The sequence below is a fragment of the Lissotriton vulgaris genome, chromosome 2_1 (assembly GCF_964263255.1).
Source record: "Lissotriton vulgaris chromosome 2_1, aLisVul1.2, whole genome shotgun sequence".
NCBI classification, from domain to species: Eukaryota; Metazoa; Chordata; class Amphibia; order Caudata; family Salamandridae; genus Lissotriton; species Lissotriton vulgaris.
The window spans coordinates 506,757,234-506,784,600 of record NC_141687.1 but is presented as its reverse complement, the minus strand read 5'-3'; the positions used below and the strand labels follow the sequence as shown (position 1 = coordinate 506,784,600).

Here is a 27,367-nt window from a genome sequence, read left to right as displayed (position 1 = left end):
GACATCTCAGGCTGGATGCATAAAAACTGCCTGACAATAAATGCGGACAAAACGGAAGTCCTTTTTTTTAGCCAAGCATCTCCGCCTCCTCCCAGTTTGTGGTGGCCGTCAGAACTGAGTCCACCTCCACACCCCTAAGATTTGGACAAAAATCTGAGAATTAGACTAGAAAAAGAGGTCTCCTTCTATGCCCAGATACAACATATCTCGTCCACCTGTTTCTGGAATATGTGGGCTATTTGGAAATTCCTTTGCTTCCTGCCTGAGGAACATCGGAAGACTGTGGTCCATGCATTGGTCACGCCTCAACTGGACTACGCAAACAGCCTATACCTGGGATCACCTGAATATCTTTTGCGCAGGCTCCAAGTTATACAAAACCCTGCAGAAAGACTAATTAGGAGGGTGCCCAGGGGCCACCCTATCTTTCCACATTTGAAGCATCTTCATTGGCTTCCGATAATCAGGAGAATTGAATTTAAAGCATTGACCCTTGTATTTAAGGCCACCAGGGCTTGGGACGAAGATAGCATCACAAAAGGCTGCAGATATACCAGCCAACTCGAGTCCTGAGATCCAACAACTTGTGACTTATGAAAGTCCCTCGATACCAGAAAGGACGACTGGATGGCAGATCCTTCGTGGTGCAGTCCTCTAAACTTTGGAATTACCTCCCAATACATCTGTGCCTGTTGGAATCAGAAACTGAATTCCTTAGAGCATTAAAGACCTGGTTCTTCAGACTGTGACTGCCGGCCCTCTCAATCCCCTACTTGTGAGCACACCGCTAGCTCCGGGATACCTCCGCCGAGGTTGCTACGTGCTTTAAAAATCCTTCATTCATACAAAGGGAGATGGGGTGTGACACTCACATCCTGATGTGCCATCACGAGGCTGATGTACCTTCCTGCGCTATACTGGGAGAGAGGAACAGACACTTGCATACCCCCTGTAGTGAGTCTGGACCCAGGGCAAGAAAGTCAGGGACCTGTGTACTTCAAAGGCCTCTTTGAAGTCTCCCCTACTTCAAAGGCACCACTGGGTATAAGTACTGGACTCCTGACCCCACCAATTCAATACACTTCTGGATCTGAGGATATTCGGCCAGGACGAACGACTGCATGCTGCCAGGAGTGACTGCCACTCTGCTGAACTGCTTTGCTGTGTTGGCCTGCTGCCTTTTGCTTGGGAGTGAGAAGGAATGGACCTGCGTCGCTACATGCTCCAAGAACTTAAGTGACTCCAAGGGTTTGCTGGCTTGCCTCCTGTTTTGAAATCTCAGGGCCATCAAAGACATCCTTCAACTCTGCTTCAGCTGCTGAACTCTGCAATCGGTGAATTCTGCCCTGCCAATATGTGTCAATCCAGTCCCGACCCTTAAAAGTGGTTCCTGCAGCTCTTTTTTTAAAACAATTCGATGCAGTGATGACTGCACCAATCAGAACCTAGGTAGTAGGTAGTGCCTTTTGACACAGTGCCGCTTCGAGGATATTCCTGGGCAGATCAAGACAATGCGTTACCTGACTGCAAGGATCGACAACGAGCCAGCTGCTGCATTGTAAGGAGGGGGGTTCGACAATGACACAGGATCCAACTACGAGGCTCACCGACTATGCCGTGTCTGCATTGTAAAGGGTTCGACGGCAATGCCATACCTGACTGCGAGGCTCAATGACAATGCATCTACTCGACTGTGTGGATCGGAACCTGTGCATCGAGTCTTTCACACCATAGCTTGCTCCTTCCAGGTTGAATGGGTCCTATAGCTGGACTGCCCTCTATCGCGGCCGGCCTGAACCTTGGATTTAGCCCGGACCAGTGCGACCTCAAGAAACGCCTAAGCGCTATTTGCTTTTAAGCACTGTATTGCAGTTTATTCTTTCAAAAGAAATATCTCAAGTTCCACGTTCTACGTATTGTATTTTTGTTGTTTTTGTCTTGTTTTACTTATAAAAATATTCTTGATTTTTCTAAACAGGTGTGGAGTCTTTTTATGATATTTTTACTGCATTACTGTAATTTACATGTTGCTCAAATACTTTACACATTGCCTATTAAGTTAATCCTGACTGCTTTGTGCCAAGCCATCAGAGGGCGAGTACAGGTTAATTTGGGTTTTGCATCTGACTTAACCTGACTAGTATTGTGGCCCCTACTTGGACAGGGTGCACGCCTCTGCAACTTAGAGACCCGCTTTCTAACACTTAACATTTTCAGAATTAAGAAAACAGATGAAGTAATTCATTTCACTTGTGAATTGAAAGATAGGTCAGAATCTAGGTTTTCTTTTGGATTCTAATAGTCTTGGATGGAATTGGGGGGCTCGTTGAGGAGCTGAGGCCACCAGGCTCGAGACCAGGTGGTTTCCAGGGCAAAAAAAGATCTCGGATGTTTTACTGTTGAGTTTTAAATGGTTGTTGCACCTCTAACTGGGCACTGCTTTCATGCAAGAGGTGAAACCGTTTACAGTGATTAGGATATGTGGATCAAAAGAGATGGTTTTATCCACATATGATATTAAATCAACACAATTTGAACAACCATTGCAAAAGGAGCAATATGGAAATGAAAGGGGGTTAGACTGAGTGAAGATCCTTGTGAAACCACACACTGTACTGATGTATGTGGTGATTGGAAAGTGGACAGAAGAACGGACTGGTTCCTTTCTGAGATAAAAGAATGTTGTCATTTCAAGACATGTATATGGATACCTGATTCTGATAGAAGTTTGACCAAGATGGGATAGGAGACAACGTCCGCTGATAGGTCTAAGTAGACCAGGGTAGCAGATCCCCATTGTTAGTGATAGGCTTGATGTTATGTGCAACAACAGTCATTGCAATTTCTGTACTTATGTGTGGACACAAATCAGATTGTAAGTCTTCCAATAAAGCATTACTTTCTCTATAGGAAGAAATTATTCCTGTTGACCTCCCTCTCCAATTTTTTTTTTTATAGAAGGGGGAGGTGTGAGATAGACTGATAGTTACAAAGTATCTTAGGATCTGCTGTAGCTTTTTTCAGAAGCAACTATTCATCTAAGCTGAAGTTTTCCTTTGTTTTCTCAAAGTTTCCTTTCTATGTTTTAATTGGTTAGTATGTGCTCTCTTGTTCATTGGAAAAAGAACAATTGATCGACGGAATGCTGAACAATGTCAAACGGGAGGCTTGTTTCTGGTCCAGTGAACGGCCTGGCCTCACTGGGCTAGATTGTTCCCATGAGGATCATGGGTCAAGATAAATTTGCTAATGGCTGGGTCTAATCTGGGGTGGCATGGTGAGCAAATAAACAATAGATTTAACCCAGATCGCTTGACTGGGAGTCTATTTTCCTTTTTCCCCATTCCATCCATCATTTGTGTGTCTTTTGCTTTCTCTAGTTTATCGGAATACAGAAACTTCAAACTACGCTGACTTTCTAAACTGCTATTTGTTTGGCTTACTGTGCGGCCAAAAGAAAGCTAGTTAGACCTAGCTGGCTGTTTGGTACGTCACCCCTGTCTTCCCCTTTCAAAAAAGTGGGAGTGGAGCTAGATAAATCTTACCCCCTCGGTTCCTATGCCCATTCTCTATACACAAAACAAAAAACAAGATTCTATGCCCAATTAAGTAAAAAGATTAGTGCTTCCATATTGCTCATGCTCTGTACATCATTCCATGAGTTCAGGTAGCATTTGCTATATCTTAAATATATTATAAAAGAAGGTTAGGCTTTAACTCATCTTAGGTTGACCATTTTTAAAAAAAGGGGGTTGAATAAACTCTATTCTTGCAGAAGGTGGTTTGAGCAGGAAATAGAGATATAATTGAAACAGTAAGAAACTAACTAGCAGAGTACTAATGTCAACTCTACTTGCTGTGCAAGAGGTTAGTATTACACAGACAGTAAGACTGTCTGTGTAATACTAACCTCTTTTTTTTTTAAAATGGTCAACCTAAGATGAGTTAAAGCCTAACCTTCTTTAATATTCCAAGACCACAACAACAACATAGCATTTTTGTCACCTTTTTTCAAGGTGTCCTCCATCCCGTGGCTATTCGCGCTGCACAGTTGTGTCACATAGGAAAGTTTTTGGATTCTCCAATCCGAATCACTAGATGAAGTAAAACCAAATATTTTAATTTGTAGTGTGTGGCCTCCTTTATCCTGAGCGGGTGCCAGGTGAGGTGAGGCTCTTCCTCCCTAACATTTGGGTGAGTTGAAAATAAAACCACAATGAGAAAACCGATGAATGAAAACCATTGTATAAGTACATGATAGTTGTCTAGGACAATTTAATCATTTCTTTGTGATTTTCTTTTTGTTTTTTACTATATTCACAGGAGAAGGTACACCAATTCAGACATAGAATTGAACAATGTCTGTAAATTATTAATCACAGCACGTGGTAAGTGTGGCAGTAGTGCATCATAGGTCCTGACGAAAGCCTATAAAGGCTGAAACATGTTGACCAGATACCATTCATGGTTAATAGCAATTCCTTGCATGCTATTATCACTCTGCTTTTAATCATACCACCTTGATGGACAAACCTAATAAAGTTTCTTCATGACATCAAGATAGGTATTTTTAAATCACTTGGATTATTTTCCTTTCTTTTTTCTTTTTTTCACAATTTCTGAGCACTGCAACTTGCCCCTTCAGCCTTTATACTGTCATCTTCTTTGGTTGAGTGTTCAACCACTGGGTCCAAGAGCAGCTAGCCTCAGTTTTTCTTGAGGAGAAGCATATTGGACACCAGTTTCCAACGTGATAACCCAGATGACGAAGTTCCACTATTGAGTGGGCTGATGGGTACATCTTCTAGTTCTTTATTCTGAACTCTATTTCTCACCTTCCTTTCTCCTGTGTCTTTTTCCTCAATAACCTCTCGGTATTGTCACCTCTGTGGGATACTATACAGGTTCCAATCAGAAACTTAAGTCGACTAAGACCCTTGGTATCTTTCGTGTGTTTAATTATCTAGTTGGGGGACAAGGTACAAGTAGGTCTATAAAAATACTCTCCCCTAGGGCCCTCCAACATCCTCTGTTTCTTTGTTAGTGAATGCATTCCCCTTACACTGGAAGCCATATTGAATTACTGCTTCCGTTGGAATCTGCATCTTCTTCCTAATACTTAGAGGGCCTGATTTAGATCTCGTCAGATGGGTTACTCTGCCACACCGGTGATGAATCTCCAGTCCTCCAAAATATAAATCCCACTACATCCTATAGGATTTATCTTTCGGCTGAAAGGATATCCATCACCGTTGTGACGGAGTAACCCGTCCGCCGAGATTTAATCAGGCCCAAAGTTTCCAAATCATTATTATTTGTGCAGTAAATGTTTGATGTATCTAGTGTCTGTATGTTTCCTTAGTCAATCTACATTTAGACAATGTTGTTTTCCATACAATAGGGTTGGACTATTTTGGGTGCAACTATATCATAAAACATCTTTGCTGCACAAAATCTCAACTATCATTGTCAAGATATAGCTGCTGATCTTACGAACGATGAACGTTTACAGATGCCTCCAGTAGAAAAATGCATTAGATTTCTCTGTTGAATCCGGAGAGGAACACCATACCATAGGAACCATACTATGTAACTTTCTACCTGTCTTCATAGGCTATAGTAAACATCATTTGCATTCCCAAAATCTATCTGCTCACTATCCACCCAATTCAACACGTTTCGTATTCAGGATTGTTTTACCTTAATTTAAATGAGCATGCTTTGGTCAATGATTTTTGTGTGCTATAACTCATATTCATTCATTCATGTATTTATTGTAAGAGGGTTCACCTTAGTTCTAGGAGGGCTGGCTTCATGTCCCATTGTCAAAATATTCATATAGGATATACTTGTATACTGCAAATCTAAATGTATCCAATTTGCATTGTAAGTGGGTATCCTTAAAATCCGACGTAGATGTGACCTTCCTTGACCTTTATGAGGCACCCCTAACCCCCGCTCAGACATAATATTCAAAGTGCCAATTTTGTTTCAACAGATGAAAACTCTCCTGCAAATTTCTGGGATTCAAAGAACCGGGGTGTGACGGGTACCCAAAAAGGACATATCGTTTGGCGAATAGAGCCTGGACCCTATTTTATGGAACGTAAGTTCTTTCACTTTCTTATCTGAATTTTGTAAGTGCTATTAAAAAAAAAGTACGCACTATGGAGTTTGGAACAAAGTTGTTATCAAAAGGAACGTATTTTCTTTATGAGGATACAAATAAAGAGAACTATGATAAAAAACAGTTAAAGCGGTTGGGGAGATAGACGCCCTTGTTAAGTATCCCTAAAAAAATGTTTTGAGGCTCGGCCTCGAGGTCTTTGAAACGTGTAGCAAGCCTTCCCTTACTTTAAAGAGGCCATCCAGTGTAGAGAAAAAATACGTTTCACCCAGCCCTGCATCACTAACAATCATCAGCAGAGGGCATTGTAGAAGATTGCTTTGTCCGATGATACCAACTTGGATTTTGAGATGTATTGTGGCATTATTCACCGTTACATGTTCGTTTCCCACTGACATCTGTTTTATATGTAGAATCAGGGATTTAAGGAACATGAAATGCTGAAATCACTTGCCCATCATTTAGATACTGGAGAAACGATTTATATGTACAAGCATTGTTTGTCAGGATAACCTTTCTTTGTGCGTGATGTTTGATGGTAGTTCCTGTTTTGGTCATGTTACAGTCGTGCTTTTAGGTGTGATCTGAAATTGTGAACTATAACAAATTAAATAATTCACTGTTAGCTTTGTACATGTTTATGAATTCAACCAGAAATGGATGTATTCAAAGATCCCTGCCAGCTATGGCACACCTGCTTAGATTCCGCATTAAAAAGTTAAAATGGCTACCTCTCAGATATGCAAAGGCATTGTTCTGTGCAGTTACTTGGAGTAGGACTGGTAATAATACATTGTCTAGAGCTGTGTCGGCTCACATCAATAGCCTGTGGACTGCTTCAGGGCTGGCTCTGAAAGTGACAATCAACTATACAGTGAAGACATTAGCACTTCCTTACAATGATTTCTGCTACTATTGGAAGCATTGTGGTCTGGCACCGTCAGGTTGACGACATGGGACAAATAACTTCTTATGAGCTTAATTATAGTAAATCACCTAAACATAAAAATATAATGTGTGCATTACCCTAAAATAATAAACTGTATCCAGTACACCTTGGAACCCAAAATTCCACGCATTAAACCCCAAAAGGTTACTGTGTGTGCTAACTACTCACAAAAACAATTACAAATCAGGTCTATCCACTGAAAAAAATAAATATGCAGCACTTGTGCTCCTCTAAAAGGAAAGCGTTCCCATATTAAAATTATCGAGATGCGTTCACATGCAGTGCGGAATTATACTGTGGTACCGCGTCATGAGTGGTTGCTGACATCCAGTTGTCTGTTGTTTAATCACAAAGCTAATGAACTGATGATACAAATAAAAAATATATGCATAATAATTATATCAGAAACATATCAGCATAGATCCTTTTGGCTGGGAGACCTAATGCGAATACCTCTACTTTGCTCAGCGAGCCTGGCGTAGTTGTTTAGAATGTAGAGTTGGTTGGACCCAAATGAGCAGGAAGGTAAAGAAAGGCACAGTTTGGCTTCTATCTATGTAAAGACCTCTCCAAGTCCCATTTCGGGTGCTCTGTTTTTATATACGGACTCCATCTTCAAAAATATTCACACAAAAAATGAGGCCTAAGTAGAATTAAAGTAAATATACGAATAAATGTGTGTGCATGTGCACACTCAATACCTATTTATAGCATGAAGGGCAGGATAAACAGAGTTTATTAAATTACTGTTTATAGCAACACAGAGTTGCAATAAATGACTGTCTATAGCATCAAAGTTCCTGTCTTTGGTAATGTATTTCAATGAGAAATGTCTTTTGGAAAAATAGCATGGCCTTTTTAAAAACAAATAAATTAAATGCACCCCAAGTGACAGAATATAATGCATTAATCATCTGTCGCGGCAAGTAGATGATCAACTTTCTCGTTTAATTTCTCTGTTATTTTGCTTCTTCGAATATATGTTAACGTGTGACATTAAATACAATTTTGTTTCTGTGTATTATATGGAAAGTGCCTATTGGGGTGCACAGACCTTTGTCAGAACGTCATTCTAAGGACCCTCAAAGTGTGTACCAAGCACTTCTTGCCTTTATTTCATTGTCATCACCTTTATGAGTGGACGTGTTAGGCTGTATTGGATGGTTTTATATGTGTGCAAAATGGTGGCCTAGAGAGGCTCTTTGCTACTGGGTGCTTCACTATCCAAAAACGATACCTGTTGAACTGCCATTGTGTGTAATTCATTACAATAGAAATACACTATTGTTAGTTTCTCTGTCTACTTGCAGTTGACAAACTGAGTTTTCTGTATTTCAATCGTCAGATGTAATCAATAAATAACCCCCCCACTGGTCATATGGACCTTTGATGGACGACGAAGAGAAATGAGAAGTAACCATCCATATAAACAGTACATTGTTAAATACTTATTATTAAGCTAATAAAAAGAGATACAGGGTTTTATTTTCAGATCTTTCAAGTGTTCATCTATTTACATATTAGGCATTTATTTTAGTTTTCAGCATTAAAAGTTAATATAATCCATCAATTGATATTTTTATTTTTTTAAATCTTTTTATTAATTACAACACTATAATCACATACACATTGCATTTGACATTTCGAGTAGTTGTATAATGCATCATCACAACAGCTAAGGGGTGAGTAATTACAATTATAATATTCAAATGTCTCGCTCTCCACCATGCTGCAATTCCAGTTCCACTGATACACACAGTTTGCCACGATAGACATTCCATTTGCCCCATTTCCTATCCCATTTCTTTGGACACTCCCGTGATTTGAATACTTCCATTTCTGCAAGCATGCAGTTAACGAACTCTATCACCCACACTCGGGGAGAAGGTGCATCTGCCGCCTCCCAACATCTCTCTATTTCCCACTTAACCAGGGTATAGCCTAGTGTAGTCAGTTGTTGTTCCACCTCCGTGAGGTCAGTCGGTGCCCAAATGTTAAGCAGCTCTAGTCTCGGTGTAGGGATTATTAGGTCTCGCTTATGCAGTGCGCATGCGCTGAAAAGGCAAAAAGACTTTTTGGGATCTCTTTGGTTTTTCAGCCAAGCACGTATACGCGTTCCATTGCCTTCAATGGCAACGCGTGCTCATCAGGAGATTCACTTGCGGGAATGAGCGCCACCATATGGTAGCAATTATCACTCCCACAAGTGAATCTTGCAGCCCCCTCCTCCCCCCTGCTGCCGCGCGTGCCTCCCCCTGCTCCCGGCAGCCTGCCGCGCTTGTTTGTTGTTGCTAAAAATGGACGCGTGGGGTTTAATTTCCTGGCTGCTACTCGTTGTACTGTCTGTTGCAGTCCTCGCCTTCCTGCTGTACTGCTGTTATCTTTTATATATTTGTATTATCATCGGATAACTGCATTAGGGTACTGTACAGTTATCGTGTCTGCTGTTACCAAGCAGTGCCATGCAATAGTTTATGGTACAAATATATTTTGCAGTGTAGGCTATTCATGCTATTTCCTTTGTTCTTTTGCAGTTCCGAGCTAGAAAACTAACAAAACAGTTTTACATCTCAAGTCTTAAACAAGCATTAAACCTCTGAAAAATGATTTCCCAGCTGAAGGCAATTCGATTTTTTCTCAAGCCTGCCTTTTCTTGTCTGTGAAGATGTAAATCTCTGGTACTCGACCAGTTAATTGTCGCCAGCCTATTGGCTGAAACAACTTTAGTGACCCCTGCCGTCTGCCCTAGTCTGGGCTGTGCAGCTTCAACTTCGAGGACACAAGCTGCGTGGGCTGGGAGCGGCAGGGTAGGGGCAGACACCACAAAGGCATTTCAAGTATTTGCAGGTCTTCCAAAAACTATTTAATAGTTAACAAGTCTTTGCGTGTTTTCACTTCATCCTTTGCCTCCTGCTACCCAACTCTTGTAATGCAATGTTGATACCTCAGTGGGAGAATATATATTTCAGGAAAAAAACAGATGGGGGCAAGCAGAAAATTAATAGGGAGTACTAAGCCTGAGCTCAGCAAATTATCTGGCTTTCTTCTAAGCACTGCAACGCAAACAAAGCAGTCTCCGTGGAATGTTAATCGGCGTGTAAACATGTGCTAAACGCTCCTCAAAATTTAAAAGTGTATTTCTTTAATGTGGAAGCGTTTTCCTTCTGCACACTAGAGTGAACTGCGGGAATTAAGTGACATTTATCACTAGTCTTCGAGCACGTTCATTAACATTATGCACTGGGTTTGCAAATGTTTATTTGGAATCTATGCTTGAGTGCAAAACTTGCTTTGTGTTGCAATGCTGCCTGAAACCAATGCAGAGCAGCGCTTTGCTCTGCTTTACTTTACTTTGCATCAAGGGGTGTTCCAAGTGCACTGTATGAGTGTCCCATGTTTACATCCTTATTAATGCAAAGCCCTATCTACTAGCAATAGTAGAGAGGGTTTTGTGCCAAGAAAGTATTGCCTCTTTGAGAAAAGTGAATTTAGAAATGTCCAACTGGACAACTGATAATTTATTTTCTTCACCCTGAGTACTTAATTGACATCAGGATAATCCTAAATTACACCTGAAACTCCACTTGCCAATCGTCAATGACATGGTGTGCTATTTAAAGCGTCTAGGGATCCATCCTCCTGCATTCATACAACTCACACTCCTCACCCTACACTTACACCCGCTTACCACTCACTGCACTCACGAGGGCACTCCTCTCACCCATTACTCAGACAGCGCACCCTCCAGTCACATGGGCACACTGGTCACCCAGCTGTCACATGGGCACCCCAATCATCCTGTGCTCATTTAGGCTCACCTTTCACTAGCACTCGCAACGGTAACTATGCATTCCCACCACTCACTGTTTCCCAACACTTACAGGTCCTCGCCTTTCACACAGCACACATTAAATTACCTACCATTCATAAACATTCACATATGTCTACAAATGTACCCACAGTATATCTGCTCTTCCTGTAGAACTAAATGTCTATTTAATTCCATCCGCAACCACTGGGCTGAGGTATGTCTTAGTGTGTGAGGATGTGCCTGGAGGCAGTGGTGATGTGGTACAGGAGGGGAAAACAGGCGAAAGCTGCTGGAGGGGGAGCAAGCACAACAGGCTATGGGAGAAGCACTACAGTTGAGGCTGTGGGCTGGTGTGAGAGTTGAGTGGTGACTGCAGACTAAGGTATGATGAAGGGGGGCACAGGCTGTAGATGTACTTGCTGGCCATGCACTTAATCCTTGTTGGCCTTCATACCGGCTGAAGTAAAGCAAGGGGTGGGGGCGTCACGAGTGACAGACCTGTTTTTGATACTTTTGGCCTGCATATTGGTAGCGTGCTGCAGGGACTGCTACTAAAAGGGACCGAGAGTTGAGGATGTTAGGGCTAGTGCAGGACAGGTGAGCTGGTTATGGAGGAGCTGTTGTAGTTGGGTAGAGTTTGCTGAGGCTGTGGGTTGGTGTGGAAGGAATCGGTATTGGTAGGAGGTTTTTTGGGACATCAAACACCAAGATATGACTGCAGCAAACAACACATCGGTTTGAGTGCTTGAAAGGGAGGGTATTTATCTGCATATCATACATGCAAATGAGGGGGGATTAAAGAGGCTCAGATAGCACTGCGTCATCATGGTGTGCATTCACGCCATTTTGGATAAGGGATAAACCACTATCGGCAAGTTTTATCCACCTGTACTTTTATCAGTCATATTACTGATGGCTCATCAGATCTATTAGCCAATGCTATCACATCTTGATTGGGGGTCTTCCTGTTGCTCACTGCCATGTCATTACATTTTAATGAGGCAGTAATGTTAGCAAGGGGACAACCCTCACAAACCAATAGGAGTGCATCAAGCACTCTGTCTTTACAGCTCCACACAACTTCGGCTCAATCAACTGCTATGCTCAAGTTAACTAACATAGGCTGATCCAATCCCTTCTCTAAGTTGTGCCCCTCATATCTTTTTTTCTGTTGATCACACATGTTCTGTCGGCAGCTGTACTGTCAAGTCAAACCTAAAAAAGTAAGTCTTAGAAGTATTTAAATACATTGAAGAAGGTGCTCTAAAACCAATTCAGAGCACTATACAAGTACATTAACTCTTCAAGAATAATGCATGAATTATGGCATGGGTTGGGGAGTCCTGGTGATTATCCAGAATCAGTGAAGTGTTTTTAATAACACTATTAGTTTTATTCAAAATCACCCCGTTTTCACTCCTTTGTTTTAATGCCTTTAGTGCCAAGAATGTTGCACCATTCCATTCTGCACCGATTGTATCATTGACTACCATTGAATATTTAGTATTCAGTGAATTACTGTGACTATATAGAGTTAGGGGGAACACGGTGCACAGTTGGTCAGTTTGAATGCATACTCTTTCTATTAGAGGACATGTGTCAGACCCTTTTCGGGGAAGGAGCGGTAGGGAGCAAGCATGGGCTACTAGACCTAAGCCTTGAGGGCTGAGTTTGTTTCCCTCTTATGTCCAGGAATCCATCGTATTACGGCTGTTCAGACTGGGTTAAGTACATCCCCTTTTGTACTTGAGTCAGTGGCGTAGCAGGCACAGGCAGCACGAGTTCTGGGGCTGGCGACTGTGGGAAGGTGGATATCTGACTATGGTTACCCCCAACTTTTTGCCTGGTGTTTTGCTGGTTTATCGACTTAGTTGACCTGGGACCCTGCTATTCAGGACCCCAGGCCTACTGCTCTCTCTGTAAAATGGATTCCATGTACCTCAGGTACATATCTAATTGGATACTGAGTCACCTTATCAGTCCCTGTACAGCATACCTTAGGTATCCAGGGCATAGGTGTACCCAGGGCCTACCAGGGGCTGCAGCATGTATTATGCCACCCCTGGCTGGCCACCCAAATCTGACACAACTGGCTGCACGACAGCTGGGGCAAGGTGGTGTAATCACCCTTTGCTTTAGATATAGTATTCCTATATCTAACCCTAAAATGGACACATATATTCCTATCAGTCACTCCTATGGCAGGCCTTATCAATCCTGAAGGCAGAGTGCTTGGAATTATGTGAGATGGTGCTCTGGCATGAGCTGAGCCCATTTGCAGCTTGCGGAAACAAGTCCTAATAGCTGTCCCATGATAACGCTTACCATATACTCTTCAGTGCATATAATCCTCGCGGTTATCTGCCAACTTTGGTATCGCTTTATCAAAACATGTCGAGTAAGGTGTCATACGAATTGGAATACTAACCCCTCGCCAATTCTGGCGACGGGGTTAGCATTCCACCCTTCTAGAGGGACACGACATGTATGTAACTGTGAACCCCGGTTAAAGTTAACTCGAGCCTCAGCATCACAAAATGGATGCTGCCACCACAGACACAAGTCTGACCTCCTGCTGCTGGGAGTCCTTCCAGCGAGGAGAGCTCGGACAAAGGGTTTCCTGTCAGGGGCGGTGCTAGCACCATCCCAGACCGGGTTTTGTGTATCCCAGGTAGGCAGGGCTGAGAGGAAGGTGACTGCAAGTGGCACCCCGGTGCTCACTGTGCATATGCCGGCTCAAACCAGTTCCAGGGGCACACCAGCCCCTGAGCTGGGGAAAGTCCGGACAAGGGACAGGGGTGTAACCACCCCCCTCCTGGTCCCACCCATGGCCAGGACCTAGTCGCGTGCCAGCCCCTTTTCTTAGAATAAAGGTAGGAGCGGGCCCCCTTCCCAAATTAGATCATCTTGAATCTTGAACTACTTTCCACGAAAGGAACTCTTGACTTTCTTTGAAGACTCTCCCTTGTAGCTAAGGAGTAGCCACCCTGCATCCGCAGGCACCACCTAAGCATCGCGGTTTGCTGCACGTCCATCCTCCGGATCAAGACTGACCAGTTCGACGAGACCCGGATTCCCTGGCATCTCTGACCTCTACCTGCATCATCAGCCCAGCTGAGATTCGTGGGTGCGACGAGACCTGAGGGACCGGCCATCTTCAAAACCTGCACAACGCTTAACCAGCACGACCTCCGAGGGACCCTCAAGTGAGTGCACTGGGGTTTGAGAAGCCCCAACCCTGAGCAGCTCCAGCACCGAAGTCCAGCCCCCAGCATCCACGAGATCTGCGTGGGGCCCTTCTGCTCTTTGCTGCTCACCTCGTTGTCCGGTCACTTGCCCGTTGGCTAGTGGCCCTCCTGACGACGTACCACGACGATTTCACCGCTGGTCTGGTTGCTCCAGACTGGCCCTTGCTCCCTTCCAAGAGAAGAGCACCCCGGACCCTCCTGGTCCACTCCAGACGCCATCTTGACTCCACTGCGTGGGCTTGCCTTTGCCAAGGTTTGTTGCCCCCATCTTGGGTCCAGCATCGCCGACAGCAGACACCTGCGTGGGACAGCTCGCACCTCCAGCCTGGTCGCCGACAACGCCTCCTAGCCCGTGTGACTGCAGAGTCCAGCGTCGCCCACTCACCTGGTCGAGGTGACTTCATCCGGTGCCATCCTGGTGCCCACACAATCACTGGCTAGTGATTAAGAACTGAGTCCCCTCTGCTTTGAGGTCGTCTCCATCACCGATCCAGGCTTGGATCACACCGAACATCTTCCCTGGTCGCCTGCCAGGAACTTCTTCTTTCAGGCTCCATAGACTACAACGAGGATTCCCGACGTCTTTTGAACCCTATGCAGCTGCAGCCCCTGGGCTAGGTAACCCGAGCATTTCGGTGCTCCAACGCAGGTTCACTATCCAAGTGTCCAGATCCTTTTTCGTCTTAAGTCTACCTAGTCGGATTCGTCCGGAAACAGTAACTTTAGAAATACTAGCCTCCATAGACTTTGTCCCGCATCCCGCGTGAGAGTGCACACTCTGCACCCGATCTCCCTAGGCCTCCTGCTCCTAACCTTAAAGTTTAGTAGTGTAGTCCTAGCAATCCTGAAGCCTCTGGATCTTGTTACTTACCTGCTAGTATTTTGCATTCCACTTTTACTGTATATGGTTTTTCGTGCCCCTCTGGCATTTGTGTAAATTGTGCAACTTGTAGTATTTTCGTAAGAGTTTTGTATTGTGCTTAGCTCCCTGACTCATAAAGAGTTCAGGGTAGACTTGTTATAAATAAATATACTTTATTTTTCATAACAACTTGTGTGGTGTCCTTTCACTTGGTGTTCAAGGGGTATATGTGATGGTAAAACAGCTGGCTTAACACGCCCTCTAGAGTTTAGCCTGAAGACTGCTTTTGTCCACGCTACTAGGATAGCTGGTCTATAAGGTTGACTTACAACCAATCATCAATAAGGGTCGTTTGGTATGATACACAGTGATCACTAGAATAGTGAGCACTATATATCAGGCCAACTTCTCACAGCGACCCTTCCCCCTGCTCCAACTTTGCTGTCACGGGGCAGCAAAAGCATGAAATGTCACCACCGCCTCTCCCCCACCCCCCAACTCTCTCACCTGTGGCCGTCGTGGGGTGGCAAACGCCCCACCACCACGGGCGGCAAAGGGCCTAGACTTGAGTCTCAGTGGAAGTGATAGGTTTCTCAGGGAGGTGTTATGGAGGTGCGCAAGCTCGGAACACATCCACCCAGCAGCACAATATCTGTTTTGCCCAGAACAGTGCTTAACTTGGATAAGAACAGGACTAATTGTATATGAAATGCCACATAGGTAAAAGTAGCAGGAACAAAAAATTTACTTTGGCGCTTTAGTTACTGTGCCTTGTGATAATGTCCTCCTTTTCTCAGAAGCCACTCCTCTTGTAAATCTAGGCAGGTCCCTGTTAGGTTAGAGAGTTTTGTGCAACATGAATCAAGGCTCTGCCGCAGATACCCCAGTGCAGTAATGATAATAATAATGATGATCTTTATTTAGATATAAAACATATCTTTAGAAGAATTTACAGATTCACAGCCTGACCGAATATTAAAATAAAAACTTCAAGGAAATAGCAACACGAGTGTACATATAAAAGCACGATCCAATAACAATAATTATAAAAACAGGAATTTTGTCTCATGATATATTTTGAAATCACAAAAATTAAAACAAGGCACCAGCTTGCATTGGGTATCACCAGATTAGGTCTAACGTTACTAAGAATAATGCCAGTTATTACTGTTTTCGGTGAGAAAAAATAAATAAATAAATTGAGCACTTTAGCATGGTCTCCTTAAGTTAAAGATGTAATATGCTCACTGGATGAATTTTATAAATTTTATGTTTAGCACTGTATTTTCCGGGTTTAAAGCTGCCATGATGGCTTGCCTGCAGGACCGAACCCCCAGCCTATTCCATTCTAATTTTAATCCGGACCTGCGTTCTGTATTAAGGGCTGGGCAGAGGCAACTTACATGCAACATGGTTTCCGCTGTTTTCCCACACCCTCTGCAAGAGAGATCTTACGATGTACGTCGCCATGATGGTAAGTCCTGCAAAAAACGCCAGTCGCCCAGTCTGATGGCAATAAAGCTGCGTTTCAAGTATAGTGAGTATGTGCTGGCCAGATAGCAGGCTGGGACCGGGTGTCTGTAGGAATTTAGCATGGCCCAGGCATGGTTACGTTTCAGAAAAAGTGCTTTATCAGTGAGACAAGAAGTCATTCTCACACATTTTTTTATAGCTTTTTTAAATGCTATCTGGCCTGGGTTTAGGGCCCACAGGTCGCTTGCTGACATTTGCTTAATGGCGTCTGTAAAAAGACGTCCGTACAAACCCCCCGGGTTAATGTGGCTGATTTCTTCCCAGACTAGGGATTCTAAAGTGCCTTAACTTGTGACACAGGTTAAGGTATGCCCCAGTGGCTGAGGCCTCGTAGTTTATTACCCCCATCTCCAACCTAATCTGTGCTGCGGAGGCGGTCTTTGGCAGCCGGAGCACCCTTTTATATATTTTTGTGGTCTGTTGGTTCAGAGTTGTGTTCATTTTGCCACTGAAAATCTCAACGCCATAGGATAAAGTGGGGCCAACCTTTGCTCTCATTACCTCCAAAAGGGGAGCTAAAGTTGGACCGGAAAGATCTTTCTCAAGTTTGCCTAGTGACACCATTAGGGTCACTGCTTTAGCTCCGATCTCTCCACGCTGTTTTTTGTAGCTACATTTTGAATCCAGGTGGACGCCTAGGTATTTATAGGACTGACCAATTACTAGACTAACGTTGTTGAATGACCAGCCGCCCCCTGTGTGTCGTTTCTTGCCAAATGTAACTACTTGTGTTTTCTTTAGGTTAACCTCAAGTTGGTTTCTGATCGTATAATCAAGCGATTTGTGGAGGAGTCTTTGTAACCCTACCCTGGTTAAACTAAAGAGAGCCAGGTCGTCGGCATATAAAAGATTGCTTAGGGTCATGCCGCCCACCTTCGGAGAGTGACTATTAGTGTCGTCTAGGACCGCCGACAGATCTGCTACAAATAAATTAAAAAGGAGGGTTGCCAGCACGCATCCCTGCTTCACTCCTCTAGTTGTTATTATTTTGCGCGAGAGATGTGTGCCGGTCCCCAGCTTCACCCGCACCCACGTCCTAGTATGGAGCTGAATTATTCCCTCTAGTAATTTCTCTGGAATCCCCCACATTTTTAGTTTGGCCCATAGGGCCTCCCTGGGGACTCTATCGAATGCTGCTTTGAAGTTGACAAAGCAGCAATGAACTAATCTTGAGGTTGCAACTGCCCTGTCGACTACGGTTGTTATTGCTAGCAAATTAGTACGGGTTCCTGAGTGTGCCACAAACCCTGTCTGGTTCATTGGCAAAAGCTTATTGGCCTTTACCCATAACCTTAGGTCCTCTAATAGAAGACCTGCGTAGTGCTTTGCTTCTATGTCCAGGAGGGCAATGAGTCTATTATTGCTCGGTTGTGCATGGGATCCAGATTTATAAATTGGGTGAATTATGGCTCCCCGCCATGACTCTGGGATTGTGGCTGTTCTTAATGCGTAATTGAAAAGATTGGCCGATGTTCCTGACCAGAGGGTGATGTCTGATTTAAACAAAGTCTGTGGCAGGCCGTTTGGGCCTGGCGCTCTGTCCAATCTTGCTTTTGACAATAGTTTCGAGACCTTTTCCTGTGTTGTACTCCACGAAGGACCATGCCCTTGGCTGATCTCAATTACGGTGGTATTTCTGATGGTGCTTTGATAATCAGGAGACTTAAAGTGATCGAGTAGGAAATTTACCCTGTCTGATTCCAGGATGTAAGCCGATTCCGTGCACACTGTTCCTAAGCTGGTGTGGTTAATAAGCGCCCAGAATTTCCTTGAGTTTTTTTGCTTACTTTCCCACACCAGTTTGCTCCAGAATTCGTTATCATATGCCCATTTATCCTTTTTGGTCGCTCGCATGAGTGATTTCTGTGAGGTTTGATAATTGGATATGCAATCACTGTTTCCCGGGGATTTGGCCAGTGCCCGCAGGGCCTTATTTCTTGCTTTCTTTAGTGACTTCGTCGTCTGAGATAATGTAAATTGGTGCGTTGAAGTTACTCTTTGGACTTGATGCCTTGCGGGGAACAGTTGAATCAGGTGGGAGCATAACATGGACCATAGTTCAGTTGGACTGGCCTCTTGCTCCTGGCCCAGTCTTATTATGTCCGAGCTTGCCTGAAGAATATTCGAGCTAATTTCTTCTGTCCTCTTTAGGCGCTTTAGGTTTTCTGTGTGGATTCCCTGAAGTGTCGATGGTGCCATTTTGTGATACTCTGGGTTTATGTTGAAGACTGTGACCTGGGGCCTGTGATCACTTTCGGTTCTTGGGTGTATTCTGAAGTCAGTTATGCAATTTAACAGGGGTGCGGTGCAGATTGTGTAATCCAGGTGCGATTGCTTTGAGCCGTTAGTCCATGTCCACTTTGGTGGACTATCCCCGTCTGTTCTGCCATTGATAACAAGGTAACCTGCACTATAAAATTTGCTCACACATAGATCGCCTAGATTACTTTGAGTTTGTATTAGCGGTTTAGTTTGCATTATGACCTCGGTAATTTGGATTAAAGGTGGGCCATCATTATCTGCTGCGATCCCCTGAAATAGGTAGGTGTTAAAATCCCCAGTAACTGTGCAGTCTGAATTGGGTTGGTCCGTGACTATATCGTTCATAATCTCGGTTAGACGAGTCAGATGGACCTTTTTAGTGCGTGTACTGGGGTTGATATACACATTTAAAAGAAAGAGGGGATGATGTTTCCGCCAGGGATCGATCTTGACCCCTAGGATCCAGTCTTCTTTGAGGGCCCATCGTGTGATTCGGGCTTTTAGAGAGTTTGATACATAGGTTGTCAGCCCGCCTTTCGGGTGGCCAAAGCGACTATCCCTGGTTGCTGGATTCCATGTCTCAGTGAACCCAAGCACAGGGCACCCCTGTAAAGCCCAGGTCTCCTGTAGTGCTATAACTGAATGATTCCGCAAGAAAGATTGTGTATCTGGGTCCCCAGTTTTTTGGTGTAAACCACTTATGTTCCAGGAGCATAATGTGGTAATTTGTCCCGGTGGTGAGTTGAATGCTGCTCCTGACTGTGGTGGCTGCGCAGGACTTTTTGTGCCGATAGACATGATCATGGGATTAGATGGTCATTCGTGCCTTTTAGTTGATAAAATTGCTGGGAGCCAGTCCCATCTTTGGCCAATGTCTTTGGTGGCTACGTATCTGAGTTGGATGTTACAGACTTCTTCTGGCCCTGAGGCATTTTTTAGAATTGAGTTGTTTTTTTCTTGACTCTTCTGCCTTGTTATCCTAGTTTTTTTAGGTGATGTTAGCTGGTTGAGGAGTGTGATTGGATAGCCCGGCAAGGAGTATGGGAAGACTCGGATAACCCATTCCTTTAGAGTTGCTTTGTTGTTCAAAAACGTGGATACCCACTTTGCCTCCTTAAATGTCACCAGAGTTACCTCCGATGGTTGTGTTCCTCTTGGTGGGAGGAACTCGATAGCCTCGATTTCGTCCGATACTAAGCCCATGAATCCAGGGGTCCCCTCTATCAGTTTGAGTATGTTTGCTCTGTTGAGGATGTCATGGCGGCCCTTTGATTCGTATTCTGGGGCTAGTATGATGTGGGAGTATGATGTAACATTGGCAGTCTCAGTTTGATGGTAGCACTTTATATTTTTGTTAGGTCTCGATCCTTCGTTCTGCTTGTTCTCCTGTGCTATCAAGTTGGTCCTGGTCTTTGGCGACCAGCAATGATTTATGAGGTGATCTGGTCTCTGGATGTGGAACGTTTTAGTCAGATTCTGACCCATCATTGTAACGTCACCCTGGACTGGGGGTGTGACGTACCCTGTTTTTGTGGACACTTGGGTTTCTTTGGGTCTAAGTATCCCTATTTCGTCTTTTGTTGTATCCTTGTTTATTAGAGCCGGGCCAGGCTCTTTTTTGACTACTCGCATTGGAGGATCACTTATTTCCTGGGGGCTCCCCATTATGGGTTGGATGTTAATTACAGGTGAGTCCTCTTTTGGCTTGGGCACAGCGGGGTTTCCTGGCAAAGGTAGTGCGTCTATCGCACTCGGAGCTTGTTTGCTTGATGCTGTTAAAAAAAGCGGGTAGTATCCTGGGTTGGTAGCAGTTCTTGATGCCTTGGCCTTATTCCTCTGTTTGCGTTGGCGCTTGCGTTCTCTTTTGCTTAGCTGGGGTTCAAACCCTGACTGTTCGTCCTGGGTGGTGAGTGCCAGACACTGAGGGCTAACCGGTGGGCCCTTCAGAGGATTAACCGAACTGGTGGTACCTCTATATGGCGACCCCGTCTTTCCCTGCTCGGCTTCTGCCTGGTCGGGTTGTGTGTGACCTGGTGTTGGTTGGTCCCTTGCCTGGATTAAGCGGGAGTCTGTGCCCTCGGTTGGCTTAATGCCTTCTTTGGCAGCTGGCTGGGAAGTGGCGTAATCCTGGGTCCAAGTTGACGACTTTTGGGTTAAAGCTCCCGTTGTGGAGCCTGTGCTGCTGCCCCTCAACTTCCTTACCTCCTTAAAAACACTGGCCAGGAAGTCAGGGAGCGATGATAGAGAATCGATTATCGGGGAGCAGCAGCATACCGACTGAATTAGTTTTGTCGACGCTTGGGCACCCATACTTAGATTGTTCAGTTGGTCTAATTTATTATCTATCCCTGCCGTGAATACGGCTAGCGTGTTTAGGAGATCAACCTGTACGTCCAGTTTGTCCGAATGGTAGTTTAGGGCGTTGACTGTTTGTTGAAGTGTCTGCAAAAGTTGGGGCCAAACGCTGGAGACTGTTTGAACATCATGATTGAGGTTTGTGACGGTAGGAGAGTCATTTGCGGGATTTTGAGTATCTTTAAAAAAATAGGACAGATTTGCTAGGAGCTGGTCACTTGGGTCGGTTTTAATAGGAGTCTTTTGAGACGGAGGCATAGTTAGTTCATATGGTACAAATGAGTGCAGAACCGTGGGCAATGGGCTTGGGTCCGTCGATTGAGCAGTGGGTATACTAATTAGGTAAGGAGTTTGAGCAGTACTATTGCTCAGTGCGGTGCTTTGGGCGTGGATTTGGGCACAAATTTTCTTCTGATGCGGGTCTGGCAAATCTTCTATTGCGGTGAGAAGGTCTTCTTCTCCTTGGGAGGTTGCCAAAGTACATTGTTTCTGGGTTTTTGCTGTGGAACCAGTCTGTGTTTTCAATGGGCTCGTAGGTGAAGTTTGCGACAGGAATCCACCCTGGGTGTTTGACGCCAGATGAGCCGGTTGCTGGCCCAAAGCCTCACCCGAGAATGTATCCTGTTGGCTGTTGAACTTACATGATTCTGGATTGGCACCACCCCGGCTTCCAAGACTTTCACGACTGGGCAATGGTTTGATTGGGGTGGCTCCAAAGGTAAATACCTCCCTGGCTTGAACTGACTTGTTGTATTCGCCTTCCCAAGGCTGGGTGTTCGACTGTTGTTGGAGAGGGGAAGTTGATTTCCACTCCCAGAGTGGATTCCTGCTCCTGGTTGCCTCCTGGGGCTGAAGCTGTTGGGAGATTTTAGGTGTAGTTAGGAAATAATTTAACAGATCCGACTGCTTTCCTTCGTGTGATTTAATCTTGGTGGTGGCCTTTTGGGAAGAGTCGCGGCACCCTTCAGGTGGGATACCATCTGCGGGTAGGGTTTCACTGGCTGGATGGGGGACCATCGCCGATATCGGTTGCCTGGTCCTTTTTCGTTTTAGGACCGATACCGCCTTCCTTACTTTACCGGACTTCATCTTTGTTGTGACTTTTTGTTGCAGCTCTGCTCTTCACGCGGCGGTTTTTGGTATCCTCGGCAAAGTTCGATAGCCTGTAAGCAAGGCTGCGTACACTGATAGTAGAGTTGTATGGGTCTGGTCATCTGCACTCGACTTGTATGGTTAGTTTGGTTAGTTTAATTTTCCCCCTTCTGTAGACACCAGATTTTAGAGAATGTAATGATATACTTATTCAGGATGGGTTGTTAGGCTTATTGAGCCTTGACCACCCTTGCTGCTCCTTGGTAGTTCTTTTAGTTGTTCTTTGATTATTCTTGGATTATTCTTGGGTTCATGCACATGCAGTATAGCCCCCTGAAGCCTGGATCCTCAGTGCTGGTTTAAATAGTTCAAGGGGTGTGCGGATCCTGTTTGTGCTAGTTTAACTGGGTTATACCCTCCGTGGATCCGCTGGTAGACTTCTTATGTGCTTCCTATGGTGCCTCCTGGGGCCTCCAGGGCCTCTCCTGAGGGGTGAGAAGGGTGTTTGATTCCCACTGCGGGGGACTGGTTGTTTACTATGCCCCCCCCTGCTACAACTAGCAAGAAGGGCTGTGGGGGTGCCGTTAGTAGATTGCCCGCAAATGCGCAAAAGGGGCTGAGCGCGAGCGGAGCACTCTCCGGGGGCTACGGGCTGGATTGAACCTACTCAACCTGCCTAATCGACCCTCCCGGGCTCTTACTTCGCGGCAGCTTCTAACAGCTGCCGTGCTCGCGCCTTCCTCCTTGCCTCCCCCGCGGAAGCGCCCTCACCTCCTTTGGGCTCCCGGTCCCGGTCCCGGTCTGGTGCTGGCGTCTGGTACCGGCGTCTGGGAGGGGAACCGCCGCGATATGAGTAAGACGCTTCCGCTGCACTGGTATCTGTGCCTGTACGTGTATCAGGAAACTCACTCGCTGCCTTCTCTGCGGGAGCAGCTGAAACTGTGTCCCGTCTGATTCAGCTCCGGAAGGTTCTGATTCTGCTTCCAGTCAACGAAACAGCGCTCTCTGTGCAGTAATGCTTGCGCTCAGTTCAATACAGTCCCTTTAATACAGTCTCACCACAACGCAGGTCTCCATGTTCTTTCGGCAACAACTGTCTCCAACCTCTCACACTTTTGGAATGATACGTGGTTGCAGATGTGGACCCCTACCTCCGTAGGATACAACAAGATAGGTAGCCAAATTGGTAGCCTGGAGCTCTTTGACAAATGCAGATACAGGTGATGCTGGCAGCAGACGCAGGCATTGAGACACTTATGAGTCACTTAATGTTGAGCGGCAGATGGGCAGCCACATAGACAGGGACACAGCATTATGCTAGCAATTATGGGGCACATTTTTGTAAATGTAGCAGTGGAGACTGACACAGATCTTTGCCTTGATGGCAAAGACCTCAGTGGGCACATTTTTTTTCATTTCAGCAGCGAGGTCAGCCCAATCGTTCTTATTGCACAGTGGCAAAATGCGATTCACATTTGGCACCTCACTTCTGGAAAGACTTCGGGCTCACCAATCGCTCTTTGCAATTTCCCTTCCTGTGGGTAGACCTTCAGTAATAGGGTCTGACTGTTACTCCAATGCATCCTGCAAAGTTGGCTAGAACTTTCCTTTTCTCAGCAGCAAGCTGGCTGCCAGGCACTTAAGGTCAGAGATACTGCACATCCAGCAAGACAAGACTCCAGGGAATAACCCCTCTCATCTGGGAAGCTGGCTGTCAGACAGAAACCAGCTCAGGCTGTACAGCAGTCTTCACAGTATGCTGCACAGCAGAGTGGTGTCCCTCATAGTAAGGTAGGCTCCAGCCTGGACTACCCACAACAGAGGTACAAAGAGGCATGATATTTCCATACCTGGCTTATCAAGAGCCACACTGTACAATGATAAGGTTAAATACAAAAGTCTGGCTCACCTAAAAGATTATTTTCACACTAAACAAGAGACTTCAGCCCTACCCTTCCCCTCTACCATCTTCCAAATGGCAGTGCTACAGGAGGACTAGGTATCAGTTCCTCTTAGCAAAAGAGCTTCAGTAAATTTTCCAAGAGTCTTGTCTCCTCTGTCCCCACTTCATTGTCTAAGTCTCCTCCCTCCAACTTCAGGAATGTCAGCAAAACACTTCCACTGTCTGGGAAAACATTCCCTCCTCCATGCACAGGAACAGGTTAGGAGCTTCTAAAATGGAATCCGCAAGTCTCCATTACGCAGGCACACTCATGTACATATTGCATGTACCACACAGCCACCAACATAAACGCACACAACATATGTTTGGAATAATTAGCACATGGATTAGGATGAACGCATTGAAGCAGAACTTTAAACTAGTCGGGCCTCCACTTCAGTGACATGGATAAAAGGTCTGGTCATGGCTATGGATTCACAAAACACAGTATGTTGCACCATCGATCTACATGCTAAACCTGTGAAAGGTTGGTTGTTCACTGTCAGGAAAATGAGAGCATGCTTGGCATGCCCCTCCAGGTCCAGGACCTCACTGATATCAGGGGCAGCATAGGCCTTTGTGCACTAGATTAGCATGAGGCTAGGGCCAAAATCAATTTCTGGGATACCAGATACTCACACATGTGCATTCAGGATAGGACAACATGACTGTATACCTTGCAGGGAATATTCCTGTCCCAACAGCATATTTGGGCAATATTTAGTTTTCCTAAATTAATGTGGCTTCTCTTATGGTCTTTTCTCTCTGTACATGTTTAGTAGATTCCTGTACATTTCATGTTTTGTGGACGCTAAACAAGTGCATAGGCGTCTCTTAATGTACTTGCGTTGTTCTAAATATACATTATCTCCATGCACACATGCAATAATTGCCGCTCTGCAATCTGTAAATGGTGAGCAATGTGGATGTTTCCTTTTCTTTTTTTTTTTGGAGAAGGTAGTGAGGAAATTAGGCTGAAGCAAGAAAAGTTAGCGAACCACGATACCTGATGTTTGCCTTGCATCAGGGAGACCTGCCCTACCTATGTCCTGGAGAGCTGAGCTGTAGCGTGGAGAGCTGACAGTGACCAAGAGCCCATAACACAAGAAAGGAGATCTGAATAGGGAGAGCTGCTGAGTGGCCTTTAGACTAAAGGGCACAAACAGTTGCCCCTCTTGAAAAGTTCAGAGGAAAAGGGGCCTGTCAATAAAGACATCTGAATTGGTAGTACCTTAGGGCATCTTGGTTTCAATGCAATACGGCAAAAGGCTTCCTCATCTCTGACCTTTGCTGTCTGTAAGTCACACCTGAAAAACTTTTTACCCACCAGTGTCAGTCTTCCTCCATACCTTCCCTCTGCTCAATCACAAATCTAGCAGCACAGCTCAGTTCAACAGATAGCAAAGCACAAAAGCAACTACAGTTAATCTCATTTAACCTCCTGACCACAGAAGTCTTCAGCAATTCTGAAAATACTTGTAGCAAACATAATCACCAGCAGACCAATGCCATCTTGAATGGCTCTCTAGCCAATCCACCCAGAACTGTCAACAACTCTTTGAATACAGGTATCTTCGCAAAGGAAATCTAACTGTCCTACATAAACGCTCTCTAAAACAAGAGAATGTTCTTACTTCTGGTCAATATCAGACTGTTTGAGACAAAAAGATAGAAAGATTTGCAGTCAGACATGTATCTGCATTAGAGAAACAACATGCTTATTACGTGAACTCTTCCTTGCCTTTCATACTGTTCCTCATCCCAAACATCTTCAGAGACTTGACAACATCAGACTGCAGGAAGCTCAGTGAAGCAGATTGCATTTATTCTTTTAGACAGATATTCATCTCACGTTATCCCTTCAGGTGGCCCCTTTCAATTCACAACTAACGTACCTAACAGTTCCACCTCCTCTATAACACTCGCCACTGGACCTATCTCCTTCTTCAACCTCAGCTATTACTGTTATGCAGATAATGCACAAATTAAATTTAAGAATGAAACCCCATCTGACTTCGACTCATACTAGGTTGAATAAGAGATGATTTCTAACCACATGCAAAATAAACATGTCACAAATCGAAATATACATATGCGGCAAATTGATCAAACACCACCCATGTACAACAGTGCCTCAGCAAACAGACCTGCCACGAAACAATTCAACCCTAGTGAGGAATCCAGGGATAACCATGGACTCCAAGCATTCAATCATAATCAGTTGTGAAACAATATATAACAAGCACTGGCATAGCCAACCGTTCTCGCTTTTGGGACCTTATAAATATTTAGTTATGCAGCACAATATCCTTGGTGCAACAACATTAACTGCTGCATGGTTAAACACTTATAAGGCCCCAAAGGCGCGACCTATTGGCTATGCCAATGCTTGTTTATTTTCCCAGGGCATTCTGAATATGAGTCGTTTCCCCCTCACATATTCGCCGCAGGTCAAGGCATTCCCAAATCGTGTGATAGAAGGTAGCAGTTTGTTGGCATCCCCTAAGGCAGAGTGTATCTAATCTAGCGCCTATCTTTGCCAGAACATCAATTAATATTTGATTATAAAATAAAACAGAATGTTCTTCAAGGTCACAGTCAAAATAGTAACAATACAATAAGCGTGTTACATAAAGAAAACTCCCTATTCTAAATACAATTTGTTTAATCTCTATGTTGCCCCTTTGGCGGGAATAGTAGAGAAATACGGGCTGCGTGTTGTGTCCTATGCCGACGACACGCAGCTGGCCATCTCCCTCTCACGTACCCCGGATCTTGCGGCGGACAACTTCAGGAACTGCATGAAAGATCTTGCAGCCTGGATGTCCGCCAACTGTTTAAAGTTAAACGGTAGCAAGACCGAGGTACTGATTGTGGGTGGGACTCCGGATGCCTGGTCGTCGGCATGGTGGCCTTCTTGCTTGGGCGAGGCGCCAGCTCCTTGCCAGGAGGCAAGGAACTTAGGGGTCTGGCTGGACTCTGGCCTGACCTTTGATACACATGTGGGCCGTGTGGCTGGGGTGTGCGTCGGCGTCCTGAGGACCTTAAAAAAGGTGTTAGATCTTCTCCCCCTTGCGGCCCGCAGAACATTGGTGCATGCCCTGGTGACTTCCCGCCTCGATTATGGCAACCTATTATATCTGGGTGCCTCCAGCAGGGCCATCGGGCGACTTCAGGTGCTGCAAA

At 44.9% G+C, this 27,367-nt stretch overlaps 1 protein-coding gene across 4 annotated transcripts in view; it reads left to right on the top strand.

The window, feature by feature from the left end:
• Positions 1-27,367, top strand: part of HECW2 (HECT, C2 and WW domain containing E3 ubiquitin protein ligase 2) — a 1,269,905-nt gene that overhangs the window by 558,604 nt on the left and 683,934 nt on the right. For all 4 annotated transcript variants that reach the window (XM_086955408.1, XM_086955407.1, XM_086955409.1 and 1 more), the window contains one exon: positions 5,999-6,106. In XM_086955408.1, coding sequence (XP_086811534.1) covers positions 5,999-6,106 — 108 coding nt within the window. The remainder of the gene's footprint in view (positions 1-5,998; positions 6,107-27,367) is intronic.